At 34.2% G+C, this 16,703-nt stretch overlaps 5 protein-coding genes across 5 annotated transcripts; 2 read left to right on the top strand and 3 right to left on the bottom strand.

Moving 5' to 3' along the window:
- Positions 1-726: 726 nt before the first annotated feature.
- Positions 727-6,130, bottom strand: BX664DRAFT_288431 (P-loop containing nucleoside triphosphate hydrolase protein). The gene is made up of 17 exons (XM_051541795.1): positions 5,969-6,130; positions 5,665-5,853; positions 5,478-5,579; positions 5,328-5,410; positions 5,082-5,265; positions 4,941-5,018; positions 4,787-4,871; positions 4,593-4,696; positions 4,373-4,508; positions 4,184-4,282; positions 3,245-4,119; positions 2,996-3,175; positions 2,533-2,931; positions 2,063-2,441; positions 1,624-1,974; positions 926-1,515; positions 727-855 (listed from the first exon to the last, which is right to left on the bottom strand). The coding sequence occupies exons 1-17, from the start codon at positions 5,978-5,980 to the stop codon at positions 829-831; spliced, it is 3,873 nt and encodes a 1,290-aa protein (XP_051404333.1). The 5' UTR covers positions 5,981-6,130; the 3' UTR covers positions 727-828.
- Positions 6,131-7,159: 1,029 nt separating this feature from the next.
- On the bottom strand, positions 7,160-8,195 carry BX664DRAFT_319525 (RNA polymerase II transcription factor SIII subunit A-domain-containing protein; the record flags this gene model as incomplete). Its single annotated transcript, XM_051542954.1, has 6 exons — positions 8,031-8,195; positions 7,813-7,910; positions 7,718-7,739; positions 7,536-7,633; positions 7,334-7,445; positions 7,160-7,226 (listed from the first exon to the last, which is right to left on the bottom strand). Coding segments are annotated over exons 1-6 (410 nt in total), but the record flags the coding sequence as incomplete, so codon positions are not given.
- A 545-nt stretch (positions 8,196-8,740) lies between these two features.
- Positions 8,741-11,973, top strand: BX664DRAFT_381430 (OPT family small oligopeptide transporter; the record flags this gene model as incomplete). The annotated part of the gene is made up of 9 exons (XM_051548960.1): positions 8,741-8,989; positions 9,138-9,508; positions 9,638-9,855; positions 9,917-10,395; positions 10,458-10,686; positions 10,765-10,934; positions 11,038-11,141; positions 11,222-11,625; positions 11,719-11,973. 9 exons carry the CDS (start codon positions 8,741-8,743, stop codon positions 11,757-11,759), a joined length of 2,265 nt encoding a protein of 754 aa, XP_051404335.1. The 3' UTR covers positions 11,760-11,973.
- Positions 11,974-12,106: 133 nt separating this feature from the next.
- BX664DRAFT_319530 (uncharacterized protein) lies at positions 12,107-13,812 on the bottom strand. The gene is made up of 7 exons (XM_051542955.1): positions 13,711-13,812; positions 13,468-13,625; positions 13,362-13,395; positions 12,856-13,294; positions 12,662-12,761; positions 12,546-12,586; positions 12,107-12,460 (listed from the first exon to the last, which is right to left on the bottom strand). The coding sequence occupies exons 1-7, from the start codon at positions 13,785-13,787 to the stop codon at positions 12,197-12,199; spliced, it is 1,113 nt and encodes a 370-aa protein (XP_051404336.1). The 5' UTR covers positions 13,788-13,812; the 3' UTR covers positions 12,107-12,196.
- Positions 13,813-13,939: 127 nt separating this feature from the next.
- BX664DRAFT_319536 (uncharacterized protein) lies at positions 13,940-16,481 on the top strand. The gene is made up of 2 exons (XM_051542956.1): positions 13,940-16,018; positions 16,119-16,481. Exons 1-2 carry the CDS (start codon positions 14,173-14,175, stop codon positions 16,424-16,426), a joined length of 2,154 nt encoding a protein of 717 aa, XP_051404337.1. The 5' UTR covers positions 13,940-14,172; the 3' UTR covers positions 16,427-16,481.
- Positions 16,482-16,703: the final 222 nt, after the last annotated feature.

Consider the following 16,703-nt stretch of genomic DNA (forward strand, 5'->3'; position numbering starts at 1 on the left):
ATTCATTAAAACATTCGACCCAATATCTGTATATTATAACTTCATTCAGGATAGATATGCACAGCATTTTTTTTTTTTTTTTTTTTTTTTACACTTTCGTAATTCGCTTAAAAGTCATCATCATTGGATCAAATTTGAATCGAAGATACATCAAGATATTCTCTTTCAATTATTTTAATGACAAGGTATATCTTGCCTCCCAATTTATAATGCAACTTAAAAAAAATAAAAATCAATATTATCATCTCTCATCCAATAATGACCATCATCCTATAAAACTACCACCATTCCATTCCTCTCAAAAAAGTAGCTTAACAACATCTAATCCCATTTTATCTCTTATCTTGCCATCTAATTTACAATAAACATCAAAGGATTTTTATCGATTTTTTCAGAAATCGCCTGATGATCCCCTGACGATGGATTTTTACAGCCAAACTTTGGCTGAGGAGTTCCAAAATTTTGGCTGTGAAATCCAAAAGTTCATTTCATTTTTTCAATCCTGCACACAAGGTTAGCAAAAACTTTTGTCTTTCCCTTTCTCACTCAAAAAGTCATCATCATCATACCAGATTTGAACACAATATAGAACAACCCATTTTTCTTTCATTTTATCTTGTAGATGATCATCTCAAATATAGAGTAAATTAAAAAAAAAAAAGATGATTATCAATGTCATACTAATTGGCATCCTATTTTCAACCACCAAGAATGGGGACCTTGAAATTCAAGACGTAAAGCGTTCGTTTTATTGATCAAAAACCAATATATATATATATATATAAATAATCTAATCAGAATCTAAACTATCAATTACTTATATTCATTTTAATCTACTTGTCTTCTTTGTCGCAACTGTTATAGAAGGAAACAAAAAAAAAAAAAGTAAGTAACAGAACCTTGAAGTCATGTTTTAATAACTTACAGCATCAGCCAATGAGGCAGCAGCATTGGAAGGAGGTGTAGTCGTTGAACCAGGACGTGCAGGGATCACCGGTTTGTTTAAATTACTTGGTCTTGCAGGAACAACAGGCTTTGGGGCTATCACCGGAGGAGGTCGTCGACCAGTAACAGGAGGGGTTGAGGTTGATACTGGCCTAGCTGCAGGTACGGGTGCTTGTGAAGAAGACGAAGTTGAATTGGCAGCAGCTGCTTTTCTTGCTTCCAGTTGAGCTTTCCAAGGTGGGACACCATTCGATCCAAGAGGTGCAGCTACACCAGGCATCACAGGAATTGGAGTTGATTGATTAGTTGTCATTGTTGATGCAGGAGGAGATGGCTTATTGTTGGAAATTGTGTTGACCGGTGTTGCTGGTACGACAGGAGTGGGTGTACTAGAAATACTATGTGCTGCTGGGATTGATTGTGATAATGATGATGATGGAAGAGGTACAGAAGGAGGAGGTCGACGTCCTCTTGCAGGTGGCGGAGGTGCTGGTGCTGGTGCTACATATTCTTCCAAATAATTGTTCGGTACCCATCCTTCAATACCATTAAGTCGAGCAAGCCACCACCCTATAGATGTCAAATACAATGCGAAAAAAAAAATCATCATCATTGATTAGTAATCCATCCAAGTCATACATCTAATTTATCCCTTCATGATAATCATGATGATCTTACCATTATCGTCCTTTTCAACAATTTCCAATATATCACCCTTTTCAAACGAGATTTCGCCTTCTTGATCAGAATGGAATGGATAGATAGCTTTATAAGTTGGTAATTTTGGAGTGGTTGTTACAGGTGCTGGAGGTGCAGGTGCTGGAGGAGGAGGTGGAGGAGGAACTTGACGTCCACCAATTGAAGGAGTTTGATTGTTAGATTGAATATTTGACATTGGTCGTGGAGCAGAAGGAACAGTAGTAGTATTAGAAACAACAGGTCGAGCTGCTGGAGGAGGTTTCTTGGTAACGTTTTTCCTCGTAGATGCTGTTGTATTTCTAGGTTTCACTGGACATGGTGGATCAGATACTAGTTATAAGTAATAAAAAAGTCAGTTTCTTTTCTTCTTTTTTTTTCATTTATATATAATTCTTGTAAGCATTTTTTTTTTTTTTACCACTTGTAGCAGGTTCTCCAGAAGAAATTCGGACAGTATGACTTTTATAAATACCATCACCTACAGCAGTTTCATCCTTGATAAATTTCATAATGACTTGTTTTCCACCCTTTTTCTTGTATGGGAATTGAGAATCTATATTGACATTGATTCTTCCACCAGTTTGTTGTAACATGTGAGCTAACAATTCTGTTTTGAAGAGACATGATAAAACAGTATCGCCATCAGGAGCGCCATCCACATGGAGAACAAACCAATCATCACGAAGATTGGACAGACTAACACCACTAATCTTATTCAAAAATATCACCTTTTCGTCTACCATCGAGAGAACTTGTTCCTTTTTCGTAGTCATGACTATATGAAGAGCTTGATTCGTCTACAAGTATAAAAAAGAAAAAAGAAAAAAAAAGGATATTGAGTAAAAAAAAATATCTTTTACTTATATCTTGTCTATTTGGATGACTTACCAAAACCAACGTACGTGGACTTGGGACACTTGATCGCATAGCTCTTGCCACAAGGGTTTGACCACGCATACTGAAGATAATTTCTTCGTTGTTAGCAAAAGTAATAGCATCACGAGTCATGCTAGCAGCTCCACTTCCATTTATGATATCCAAATAATCGCCAGTGAATTTTCGCATGCTGAGAAGTGAATATCGTCGTCGTTCTTTCTTGTTACCCAAAATCTGATGACCGTATTCACGCATTTGTAGATACCCAATGTTGTATTTGTTTTGACGCCAGAATCTTTGAATTTTTCTAGCACATTCATGTTTGTGACGAACGTAAGCGCGCCAGGCCCTTTGAATCCTTGTTGCCATGTTGTGCCAATATCGATCTCGCATATGTTCTAAAGCAAATATCTATAAGATAATATATATTTTAGCAGAGAATTCCATTCAGTAGATATATAATTTGCATACTTACTGTTTCAGGATGTCGAATAAACACCTTGGAAGTTCCCATTTGCCATTCATCAGTTGGGATATTGTTGTGTTTCAGAATTTCATACGATCCAGTTTTGGCATCACCATTCCATACATATTCACCAGCGTAGCCAGTTGTAGGACTGAGTAAATAGAAACGTTCCAAAAATTTATCAAAAATCTGTTACAAAAAAAAAAAAAAATGAGTTCACTTGTCTATAAACATAAAAATGTTGATAATCTGACTTACCGTTCTATAAGCAAAACCAGCTCTTCGGACACGAATGTTTTCACATAAACCAAGATATTGTACTTGATGAAGAACTCGTTTTTGATCATATTCAGAGGAACTACGATTGTCGTTTGGTTTGATTGTACGAATATAGCTTGGATGACATTGCATCAGTTTGGTCACTAGAGCATTACATGAAACCTTGATCTTGTCACCAGCAGTAGGTGGTCGCTTCTTGGAGTTGGGGTCAATACGTTCAGGGAAGAGAGTTTGAGAGATGAATTGATTGGTTGAGGCTGTTACCAGTTCCAAAAGATCCTTCAAAAGGGCATCCTTGTTTTTGTCTGTCATACCTTCCACATTATACAATACGTCACCAGCATAGTGTCGAATTAAAAACTTGGAACCACGAGATTCAAAATGAGGATTGTTCGCCAGGAAGCCAAGTCGTTGTACAAAAGAATTGTCAGCAGCACTAGAATCAGCATGAGCTGTAGCACAAGCATCATTGAGAGCAGCAAACACGCCAGGAGGACGTTTTTCTTCGATGAGATCACATACCACCTTGTTGTTAAAGAACTTGATAGGAGTCCATTCGATTTGTTCACGAACATATTCTTCTTGTTCAGCCTTTAAAGTAAGTTCAATAAAGATTTGTTGTAATTTTTCATTGACATAGTTGATGCACATTTGTTCAAAGCTGTTATCTTCAAAGATTTCAAAACCATAGATATCGAGAACACCAATGACATATTCAGCACCACCACGAGATTCCAACGATACATTGACACGTGCGACAATCCATTCGAAAAGACGCTCATAAATGGATTTAGACAGAGCATCACGTACAGCTGTTGCCTGAGTAACATTGAGAGGTACTTCATACACACTACCTATAGTCAAAAATGGAAATAAGAAATACGTCCATGTCATCTTTGTGTCCTATCACTTTCTTACCCCGTCTTCCACCTCGTTGTGTTTCCATGATCCGACTAGTCAGTGCCTTGGAAAGGGATTCACTGTCAACCTCCAACAAATAAGCGACAAAGTTGGCCACTAAAAAAAAAAAAAAAAAAAAAAAAAAAAAAAAAAAAGATATCGGATTAACTCTTTTGTGAAATGATAATATATCTATATTGTTGTTACCATCCCCATCAGCAATAACAGCATTTCCAGAATTATCTTCATCAAATACCAAATTTCCAATCCACAAGATAGTAGCCAATAATTTGAAAATTTCATCTTGTTCTGATTTTTGAAGTCCAATAATATTCATCGCATTCTATCAATGAAATCACAAATTGAGTGAATAAAAAAAAAAAAGAGGATTGCTGTCTCTTTATTTTATTTTATTTTATTTTCTTACCAAAGTATCCTGGAAATCACGAATGTCATCAATACCTTCTACTTCCAAACAATTGCTTCGGCTTGTGTACAAATAACTTTCAGGACCTTGAAGACCGAATGTTTCTGTAAAAGGATGATTTCAAAAAAGGGATGAGACGTGATCAGTAACTGCTTTTTTTTTAAAAAAAAAAAGAATCGAATTATATAATGTACCTTGATATTCAGGAGTAGCCCCTTTTGTCAATTGATAGAATACATGAAAGTTTCGTTCATTTTCGATTTGGCCAACTACCCGATTCTAAGATATTTCGTATATAAATCAATTGATGAGAAAAAGGAGAAGAGATGAGATTCATTTCAAAAGTACCTTTTCCAACAAATAATTTGTGATGATTGCACCAACAGGTTGACCTTGAGCATTGAATTGAATTTCCAGATATTTACCCTAAATAAATATAATAACACGAGCTTAGTTCTTTTGTTCATTTTTCCTTTTTCTGCCTCGTACATGACGACTCGAATTGTTGTTTCGTAAAGTTTTCGCACATCCAAAACTTTCTAATAAAGGATTTGTGGCCAGCACCATCTCCTTGATTTCTTGAATAGATGAATTGGCACCTTCCCCAGAAACAGCAGCTATATATTGCATAATCCGTTTGGCAGCTTCTGTTTTCCCAGCACCAGATTCACCACTACAAGAAAAGAAATTAGAAATTAAATCGTTTTATGATTATTCCTTAATCTTTATTTTTACCTAATAATGACACATTGATTTTCTTTGTAACTTTTCATATGATGATAGGAAGCTTCAGCTATAGCAAAGACATGAGGGGGCATCTAATAAAGTAAAATAAAAACGATAAGGAACTTCGGACTTTTTGTCATATCCCATTACTATTTTTACCTCCAGCAAGTTTTTCCCTTGATAGTTTGAGAGGACTTCATCAGTATAGATGCCAAGGTCTCGAAAAGGATTCACACTAATAAGGACATGACCAATATATGTCTATATAAAAAACGATTTTTTTTTTTTTTACAAGTGTTAGTTTAAAAGAAGGTATATAAAACAATGTAAAAATAACCAACTTTACATAGATTTCCCCATTTTGCCATCTTTTCATCAAATTTTCATTGATAGCTTCGTTTGTAATCTTGGTTAGGAGAGTCATATCAGATACACCAACAATTTTCTTTTTGACACCTTCTTTCCAATCGGCTTTGACTGGTCGGTTCGCCTTGATCATCTTCTTCTCTCCTCCTTTCTTATTGCCCAATGGTTTCTATAAAGGGGAAAAAAATAATCATTATCAAAGAAAACAAAGAAAGAAGAAATATGAGTACAACCTATATCTGTCATTCCTATTGTGAATGTAATATTTAATCATGAATCCTTACTTTGATAGCCATTGTGGAATCAGTATGTGTATCTTTCGATAACAAAGAAAAAGAAAAAGAAAAGAAAGTAAAAAATGAAAATCAATAAAAGTGTAAAAATGATATGGATTTTCGTCCTGCCATATTCGAACGCCGTCTTGGCCTAGAAATCGACCAATTAGGAACGACCCCTTAAAGGGCACTTGTTGCTTTCGCTTTATTGGTGAAAGAAGGCTTTCAAGCATAAAAATAAAATTGTAGAAGTGTCTTGTACAATAAAACTCTTTCAATATACCCTAACAACACTTTCAGAACAAAAAAGAAAGAAAAAAAAGTCAATATTATAATTACTGCGCATATATTTATTATCCATTTTTCATATACATAATAAATATTAATAATAAAACTACAACTATGCTATCATGAGAAACTATTTCGTATTCTATCCTAAAAGTAATCGTATCACATTTTGCTATCCCAACTACGTTGATAAAATAAAAAGTTACGAGATTAGATTGCTAAATCCCCATTTTTATATACTGATCTTTATCATACTTACTTCTTGAAAGAGACTATAATTTACAAGGGCTACAGGTTTCTTGGCTTGTATATCCGATGGGGTTGAAGACTGATGGGATAACTTGCGTGATTTTGTTTGTGATAAAGAAATCTATTTTTTATTTTATTTTATTTTATTTTTTTAAAAAAAAAAGAGAGAGAGAAGGTGTTAATAATAATACTATTTTTTTTTCTATTCCTTGAGTTACCTTTTGTCGTTTCAATCGTTCTGAATCTTTCAATTTAGCCGTACCACGATGATTAGTGGAAGATGAGTGAGATTTTGATAATGAAGATGGAATTTGTATAGATGATTGTGGAGCTATCAGTGGAGAAGTTGATTTTGATTGCAGTGGAGTTGATAATCCGTATCGAGATTGATTGGCTTGGTAGGCTCTAGCAAGTTTTGATGGTGGTTTTGAGACATTGAAGACATTGTCGTTTGACGGCGTGTCTCGATCTTGATTGATAGTATTGGACATGTAAGAGGGTGAAGTATGATGTCGATACGATTGTTGTACTTGACACCGATAAATAGCAGCTCTAGTGAAAAGATCAAAAGGATTAAAAACATCATTATGCATTTTGAACAAAGAGGAGTCAAATGTTCAGGAAAAAAAAGGGGGGGAAAGAGAAAGAAGGCATTATACTTACGTCTTACTGGCTGCTTTCTTGGTGTCCTGGAATAATTTGCTACTATTATTGCTAGTCGATGATTTTCCTACAATAAAAAAAAAAAATACAAGTATTAATACCAAACAAATCAAAAAGAAAGCTTGATCATGTGCTATTATTTACGATTTTCGTATGTTCGCCCGCGAACTTCACCTTTGATCATCTTGATAGATCGAGCTTTTTTTTCATGTTGAATCTTATTATATTGACTTTTGACCTTTTCGCTAATGATCTTTTTCCGTTCTTCATTCTCCCGATATCGTTTCTAAAAAGTAGAAGATACAAAAAAGTTAGTAACAATAGAGCAATAGTAATCTCATTCTCACACGCAAGTACTATTCATTTTTATTATTACCAAGTAAAGACCACGCCAAGTGGTTGAATCTTGATGATCACCTTGATGATATGCATCTAACAGATCTTTGAAGATTGACATATGTCTTAGCCAAAGTTCTAGAGTCAGAATATAAAAATAAAAAGAAAAGGTCAAAAAGATGATCTTAAAAGGAAAAAAAAAACCAATCTAAGAGTATTTACCATCAGATTCAGGTAGGAGATGCTGATATAAATAAAAAAAAAAAGAAAAGGCAGAATGTCAGTATGATCAACAATGAGTTGTATAAATACTTTACCGGATTCAACCGTTCAATAAGATATAATTGTTGAGGAGTTGCTTTTTTAAGTGAAGGTTTGAGAAGAGAGTACGGGACATTTCCGACATAAGTGAGTCCTGTTATAAAAAAAAAGAAAAGAAACCACAAAAGAAAAAAAAAAAAATAGGATCAGAAAAAGAGATATTAGAGTAAGCCCGTAATAATAATAGATAGAACTATTTCTGTAATATTCTTACCATCAATGTTGTTTGTCAAAATATCTTGAGAGATAACAAGTAAAGACTTGACTTGAAATGGCATTAGATGCTTTATAAAAGTATTGTTATTGGTAAATATATCGTAAAAGAGAGTATTATGCAGAAGGTATTAAACATTTAATTACTTGGACGGACAAAAAAAAAAAAAAAAAAAAAAAAAAAGCAACAAAGTTTTGTGAAGTCAAATGTAGAGATTGGATGGAACATTTGATTTTGTAAACACCGATACCTAAAAAGGGAATGGGTCTAGTTTTTTTTTTTTTTTTTTTTTTTTGTTTGATCGAAAACGGCAACTCTATGATAGAATGAAATTAGATTAGATTATTTTTGGATTTAGTCGTAGAAATCAAAATAACTTCTTAGTATAATAGAAAAAGTGACATCAAAGGGGGAGAATGAGAGTCAAACTCAAAAATGAAATAATGACAAAAGATGCACTGCTTTTCTTTTAAATTTGCAGCAGGCATCAACCCGAATTGGAAATATGATATGAATAGTACATCCCTCCCCTTTCTCTCTTGTAAAATAAAAGTGATTGTTTCCGGTTGAACTTCCCCTTCTTTATCAATCAGTAGATATATAGAATATTTCTTTTTTCCTTTTTTTTATCTTTTTTCTTTTTTCCTTTCTTTTTTCCTTTTTTTTTTTCGTTTTCTTCAAAGTGAAGAATATTCGACTTTGAATTCAATATGAATGAAAAGTTGGACGACATCACCATTTCTTCTTCATCAAAAAAACAAACTACTTACACAGATGATATGTCAAAGTGTAATGATTCTTTAACAGAAAAAGAAGAAATTCATTTTAAAGAGATCATACCTGAAAAATCATATCAAGAAAATGAAGAAACAGATATTGAAATTGTAAATAAACTCGCCACAATTGATGATGATCCAAATATGGTAGCTTTTACCTTTAGATCTGTATTGGTGGGAGTAGTAAGTTAAAAAAAAGCAAGAGAATCAACACGTTGAAAAAAAAAAGGGGGGATGGGGTGATGCCAAAAAATAAAAAAAGAAGTGGCATAATTTCAATTGCTTTAACAATTATCATTATCTAATTTATCATTTATTATTATTCAAAAAGATTCTTTCTGGAATCAGTTCATCAGTAAGCCAATTAATGTTATTCAAACCAGTGGGGATTCCATTGACTACAACTTTTATGTTGATGGTTGGTTATGTGTCTTGTAAAGCTATGGAAAAATATTTACCTACTGGGGGATGGCTCAATCCTGGACCTTTTAATACAAAAGAACATACATGTATCTATGTAATGGTATCATCGGCTAATACGGCTGCTTATGGTACTATGGTACTAGCTGCACAACATTTATATTATCACAATGTCCCATCCGTTTTAGGTTCAATAGCTATGTTACTTGCTACTCAATTAGTAGGTTATGGTATTGCTGGTCAACTACGACAGACCTTAGTTTATCCTGCAAAAATGATTTGGTAAGATTTTACTTTTATCGATCAAGGGGGTTGTTCATCTAGCATAAATATACCTCCCCACTTTTAAATGCCCGCATCTTATCTCACTTTTTTTTTTTTTTTTTTTTTTTTTTTAAAAAAAATCAACAGGCCGGCATCTCTTCCTACTATTTCTCTTTTACGTACACTTAATGCCAATAATGAAGAATCAAGATGGAGAACACGTTTTTTCTTTATTACTTTTGCTGCCATCTTTATTTACGAATTCATTCCTCAATACATGTTTCCTCTCTTAGGGGGTATATCCGTAGTATGTCTCGCTAATCGTAAATCTATTTGGGCTCAACGTTTATTTGGTGGTCTAGCAGGTGAAAAAAAAAAAAATAATAAATATAAAGTATGTATTTCTTACCTTCTTCTTTTACATAGTGAATGAGGGCCTTGGTATCCTACAACTTAGCTTTGATTGGAATTACTTGGCATCATTGTCTCCTTTGGTATTTCCTCTTTGGGTTCAAATGAATATATATGCTGGTGTATTACTTTTGTATGTGTTGGCTCCACTATTATATTACTTTGACGTTTGGAATGCTCAAAAGTTCCCATTCATGTCCAATTCTCTCTTCTTTCTTAATCAAACTACTGGAGAATCCAAAGTATATCCTCAACATCAAGTGCTCAACCTTGATAACTCGTTGAATTATACAAAATTGGAACAAGTCGGTCATCCTCATTTTACTACTCTTGGTGCTATTGGTTATTTGTTTATGAATTTTGCGGTTACAGCCTCGGTTACTCATGTTCTACTTTATCATGGTAACATCATTTGGGATACTATCTCTTCTACAAGAAAAAAACTCGGTGCAAGTACGGATATACATATGAGGTTGATGTCTGTTTACAAAGAGGTATTTTAATCATTCCTTTACTTGGATTTTACTAATCTTTTCTTCCTATGATGGGATAGTAGGTACCAAACTGGTGGTATTATTGTTTATTTGGTGGTGGTATAGCTATGAATATTGGTGTTGCCTATGCGAATGAAAGTAGATTACCTTGGTGGGGTGTTATAACAGCTATTTCTATTTCTTTGGCGCTCTCTCTCCCTTTGAATATGATTGAAGCCGTGACTGGACAAGGATTTGGACTCAATGTGTTTGCTGAAATGGTTGGTGGCTTTCTCTTTCCAGGACAACCCGGTAATAAATAATAAAAAGAAATAGATATTGTTATCCGCATAGGATGCTTGTATACTTATTTATCTATCTATCAAAAAGTGGCCAATATGTACTTCAAAACACTTGGTTATAACACATTGGCACAAGCTGGACGATTGGCTCATGATCTCAAGATTGGGCATTATATGAAAGTACCTCCACGGTTGGTTTTTTTCCATCAAATGCTTGGTACTGTCGTTGGCAGCCTTTTCAACTATCTAATCAATACTGTAAGTTATCCAAAAGAATATCAAGAAAGAAGAGATGAAACAAAACATTACAAAAAAAAAAAAGTGGAACTGGAATTGACTCTATTATTATTATTATTGTTAGATCATTGTTACTAGTCAAAAGGAAATATTACTGGATCCTGCAACAAATAGTAATACTTGGAATGGTGCATCGATACAAGCAATGAATGCAGCAGCGATATCATGGTAAAATCTTGCTTGGGAAGTATACAACAAAGATTTCTTACCATTTTTTTTTTTTTTTTTTTTTTTTTGGATATCAAAAGGGGAGCTATTGGACCTATGGCAATGTTTGGACCAGATACACAATATTCCATTATACTTTGGGCATTTTTAATAGGATTCATATTACCACTTCCATTTTATTTCCTTCATCGACGGTTTCCGGATGTTGGATTCAACTTGGTCAACGTTCCAATGATTCTTGCTGGTTTACTGATTATGCCTGGATCTGCCTCTTCCTATGTCCTTGTCTCGTTTATTCTCACCATTTCTTCACAATGGTATATCAAAAAGTATCGTCGCGACTGGTTTGTCAAGTACAATTATCTTGTGTCAACAGCATTGGATTCTGGCACGTCTTTGATGGTCTTCTTTGTGGCTTTCGCTTTGATGGGTGGTGGTGATGGAAATGCTTATCCTTTCCCAGTCTGGTTTGGGAATAGATCAGGTAAATTCAATTTGTTAATCTAAAAATCTTCACATGTTTTTCTCTTTCCATTCATTACTAACCATGTATTTATTTTCATTTATTTCTCTATAGATGCCAAATATGCTGATTACTGCTGTATGGACTGCAAATGATTTTTTTTTTTAATAATTAGCTTTAGCTTTTGAACCAAATTATCCCCCTTTTTTTTCAATAAAGACCGGCCAACTATTAACTATTCTCCTACTTCTAACGACTGTATTTATGTTGTGATGTCCTATTGTTGTTATTATTACCTCGCTTGTCATGATCCTTCATTAGGTACTATTCGTCCATCATCACATTTTATCTATAAAAAGGAATCTGAATCACTCATACAGATCTCACTATAGAAAAATTGATAACGACCAATTATGAATCAACATGGAAACCATTAATCATCTTCTCCCAATAAATGAATCATCATAGATATTATGAATAATAAAACATGAATCAGCATAAAAATTAAAAGTCAAAAAAGTTTATCTTTATTTCATTTCCGGAAGAATCTAATTAATAGTAATAATAAAAAGCAACAATGCCAAACTATATACTAGAGTTCATCCTTCTCTGGTCGTTTCTCCTTTTTCTTGGTGATTACCATCGTTTCGGTGGATTGAGGAACTGGTTCGATCTGACCTTGGTATTTGGCATAGTTGTGTTTGTTCATGCGTGCCTGCAAGTCTTTCAAATAAGGTAGGATCTGGTGATATCTATCGAGCTGAATCATGTTAAAGTAAACGTGGAGACCTGCCGAGTTGAGGTCACATCCTTCCTTGGAAAGTATGGCATCTTCTATAAGTGTGATATCGTCGAGCTATAACAAGAATACATCATAAAATTGATCAGTCTATATTCCTCCCTTATATCTATCTATCTATCTTTCTTTTGTCTTTAATTACTTGGCTGGCTTGATATTTATCGTTATATTGATCGCTATATACTATTATCATTACACAATAAATATAGAGTTAATATCATCAAAATAAAATCGTTTTTTTCTAGATATTTATTTTACCTTGTAAACTAATAGGTCCATTGGATTGACAGAGGGTATGAACATTCGATTTCGAATCATCCAATAGTTTGCCATCAAAGTTGCTATGACGGGCGAATACCTAAAAATAATAATAATAATAAGGTTAAATATATATGTAACATAAGATCTATCTTAAATCAAACATCATCATATCATTCTTTTGATTGATATACCTTTGAAAAGTAATGAGACATATCACCACCATTTCGTCGAATACTTTCACCATGGGTAAAGATAATCTTGCTTTGGACACCTACATCTTCGCCATCACCTTCCCAAGCTGCTGTTTCGGGATCGTAATAAACCAGTTCACCCAAGGAAGGCCAATCCATGGTATATTCAGGTTGTACATAGATAAAAGGACATTTATATTGCTCGTATTCATTCGTTCCCAATGTGCGATCTGCTTGAGTTTTACATACACGGTCAATGATGGTTTCCATTTCCTTAAAAGTCACTACACTATCAGGGTCATCCACTATCGAGTTGATGTTCAATACCACCACTTGTTGGAATACTTGTCGTACATAGTCAAATACTTGAGCCAAATAATCTGAAAAACTGATGTTCGTTTCTTTGTTATCAGAACTACACAACGTTGTCTCGCCATTTCTATATATTAACAAAAAAGAAGAACAATAGTTTAAAGAAAAGATATCCTTGTACACTATTTTCTTACCTTGTACATAAATTCAAATCCAAATGCCGGATACCTGTATAAAGATAGAAAAAAGAAAAAAAAAATACTATCAAAAACTGAAGTTTTTTATTATATTTCATCTTACCATCTTGAAGCATGTCAGTAACAGGTCGAGCTTGAGTGGAATCTGGACATTGATATGAATCAGGAGAAAGACCAGCATTATGAACACCTAACCAAAAAAAGTAATTGACGGGAAGATCCTTGTACTCTGGGAAGCCATTACAAGGTAAAGGTTGTTCACTATATTTTTGACAGGGAGTTGAGAACGTAATAGGGTGTTAGCTACATTGTTCTTTATAGTAATTGATGGTTAAGGTTTTCTTACGTATAAGATGCATAAGTCGATTGTATAAGACCAAGAAGAAAGGTTGCTGATGTAAAGATGGCTTTCAGTGTAGGCATACTGTTTAAAGAGAAAAAAAAAAAAAAGCAAAAAATGAGGATGGCGAAAAAAGCACTTCTTCCAAAGTTTGGACTTTTCACTCCGCCGCCAAGCTTTGAATTTTTTCTTTCATTTCTCCCTCTTCTTTTTCTCTTTTTTTTTTTTTTTTTTTTTTTTTTTTATGATCTAACCAAGACTTTATCTGTACATGAACCTTCCTTAGAACTGTATAACATTCATAATGTCCTTTAAATCGGTATCTTGTACTGGTAAGCGTGAAAGAATACAAGAAACTATCTAACTAATAATAATAATAATATTATTATTTGATATGTAGAATGTCGCAAACAACATAGAAAGTGTGTACGTCCTGTTGATGCTGATCCTTGTATACGATGTCAGCGTATGCAACTTGTATGTGTACTACCGTCATCTGAACATACGATAGATCCTAATGAAGCGGTGGATGGAACTAAGCAACTGAAGCGAATGCGGGAGACTGTCGATCTACTTCAACAAACTATTCAACAAGTCGAACTGGAAATGGAACAATATCGAAACAGCAACAGCTTTTGTCCTAAACCGTCAGCAATACAAGAGAATGTTATGACTGCAACTTGCTGTGATAAATTTGTGGATCCCGTTTGTTGGTCGGTGGACGATTCATTTAGCGAAAGCGAAAATAGTTGCAGTACAGGTGGTAGCAACCATACCAATATCAACGATATGGAAGAGGATGAACTAGTACAAGGCAATGATGCTATGGATGATTCTCATGATAGTGATAATACGCAACTACAACGTTTTGATGATCCGCAACAACAACAACAACAACAGCAACAACAACAACAAGAACAAAAACAACAACGACTTTTACTATCGAATGGCAAGGAATGGAAAATGACATTGGTCAATGGTCAATGGAGAATTGAAACTGGGATCAATACTATCAGCGGACTTGAACATCTCAGTCAAACATTGTATCGAGCACTATCACCATTTCAAAATATTTGTGTGGATACACCTATTACAATTGCACCATGCGAATCTCGGACATTGTTCCCTGTTACCATCAAATTAGCTCGCAATCATTTATTATATTCAGTTAGAGCAACATTGGAAAGTCAGCGTCTTTTCCCAACACCTTCTATACTACTCAATGAACCTAAAATGGTGATCGATAGACTGGTTGACATGTATTTCGAACGTTACAATCCTTCTATGACCTTTGTGCACGAATCTACTTATCTGACTTATTATCATCAATTGAAGAATCCTTTAAAATGTCCGGTGACAATGGCTCTTTGTTCTTATGTATGCTGCGGTCATCATGGAGCGACGACAACAACAGACGATAGTATGGATGACGATGACGATTCTATTTATCCATCATGGTACGCGAGAATGGTGGATCGACGTGCGATGGGCGAATATTTTTATCGACAATGCCGTGATATATTGGATGATACTTTTGATGACCCTCGACGACGATTGGAAACGGTGATGGCTATCAACATTCTCAAACGATTCTTAATGAATACTCTTCGGGTGTCGGAAATGCGAAAATTGGAAACGATGGCATATCTTATCTGTCTTGATTTAAAACCACAGTATCAATCCCCAGCACAAACATCCAAGGTGGAATGGGCGATGTTTGCTCGACATTTTGCATTCTCAGTCTGGTGCCATGTGGCAGTGGATTTCTTTATGGATAGTATTTCGCAGCATGATGACGTTGATTTTATCCATTTGGAACCTCTTCCTGGTGAATCCGAATATACTCGACAATTCTTGTCACTGCAAAACTTATTTTTCGACATATTCCTGGATCGATCGGTGTGTACTGTTTTTGAACATTGTCAGAATATACTGTTAGGCAACGAGGTAGAGATGACTTTGGAAATGATTTTACGATTTGAACAAGTAACAATCAAGTGGTGGCAAAACCTACCGGCAGATTTCCAACTGTGTGATGATCCTTACAGTTTTGATGCAGTTAAAGCCATGATTTATCAAACTCAAGACGATTGCAAATTGACGTTATTTGTCTTCTTTTTGGATTTGATCATTACTTTCCATTCATGTCTTTTGAAGGTTCGAACCAAGGTGATTGATAACAACAACATAGTAGACACTGATAATGATGTTTTATCTCTGATGCATGAAAAATCCGTCAAGGTATGCTTGGAACTCTCTGAAATGTTAGTTTTGGTAATAAATCAATTGGATTCGAATGTTGCATATACACAATGTAAGCTCAAACAAAAAAAAAAAAAATCAAAAAAGGAAGATGAAATGATAATCCTTTTCTCTTTTTTTTTTTTTTTTAAAAAAAAATGTATATAAATTAGTTCTTAGTGATGTGTTTCTATTCGTTGCAGTGGATGTACTTGCTTCATTAACCTTTGATGAAGATAAGACGGTGGCTCTCAAGGCAAAACAAAAATTGGCCATGTGTTTCTCTGCATTGGATGCTGCTGACTTTATGGCTGGTCATCGTGTTCCTTTGGCATCATCACCTCTTACGGCTAATCTGATCAATTCAAACGCTACTTTATTCCATTTGTATAATCAATATCCTCAACCTCGTTATGCCCTTTTATATGATATGTGTCGTTTTCTTTCTCCTTTAGAATCTAATCCATCTTCTTATTTATGATATTTATTGTATTATTATTATTATTATTATTATTATTATTATTATTATTATTATTCTTTGTGATCATGTGTTTGTTTTTTTTCGATAGTTTAGAATAATAATTGCATTCTATCATCCTCTTTTAATAAATCAAAACGTATTTTTTTTTGTTGTTTTCTATTTTCAATATAAAAAAAAATCCTCGTTTTATATACGTATCAATTACATAAATAATAGTGATGATGATGATGAATACAAAATGACAATCTCCGCTAGTGATCGATCCTCAATAAAAAGT

Source organism: Halteromyces radiatus (genome assembly GCF_025201355.1).
Source record: "Halteromyces radiatus strain CBS 162.75 chromosome Unknown BX664scaffold_1, whole genome shotgun sequence".
Classification (NCBI taxonomy): Eukaryota; Fungi; Mucoromycota; class Mucoromycetes; order Mucorales; family Cunninghamellaceae; genus Halteromyces; species Halteromyces radiatus.

Coding starts and splice junctions, on each gene's coding strand:
- BX664DRAFT_288431 (XM_051541795.1), bottom strand. Junction 4,283..4,372: donor TGTTATTGCTGATGGGGATG/GTAACAACAATA, acceptor TTTTTTTTTTAG/TGGCCAACTTTGTCGCTTAT. Junction 856..925: donor CTGCCTCATTGGCTGATGCT/GTAAGTTATTAA, acceptor CTTCTATAACAG/TTGCGACAAAGAAGACAAGT.
- BX664DRAFT_319530 (XM_051542955.1), bottom strand. CDS start 13,787: ATGCCTACACTGAAAGCCATCTTTACATCAGCAACCTTTCTTCTTGGT. Junction 13,626..13,710: donor TCGACTTATGCATCTTATAC/GTAAGAAAACCT, acceptor TCAAAAATATAG/TGAACAACCTTTACCTTGTA. Junction 12,762..12,855: donor TGTCTCATTACTTTTCAAAG/GTATATCAATCA, acceptor TATTATTTTTAG/GTATTCGCCCGTCATAGCAA.
- BX664DRAFT_319536 (XM_051542956.1), top strand. CDS start 14,173: ATGCAACTTGTATGTGTACTACCGTCATCTGAACATACGATAGATCCT. Junction 16,019..16,118: donor GAATGTTGCATATACACAAT/GTAAGCTCAAAC, acceptor TATATAAATTAG/TTCTTAGTGATGTGTTTCTA.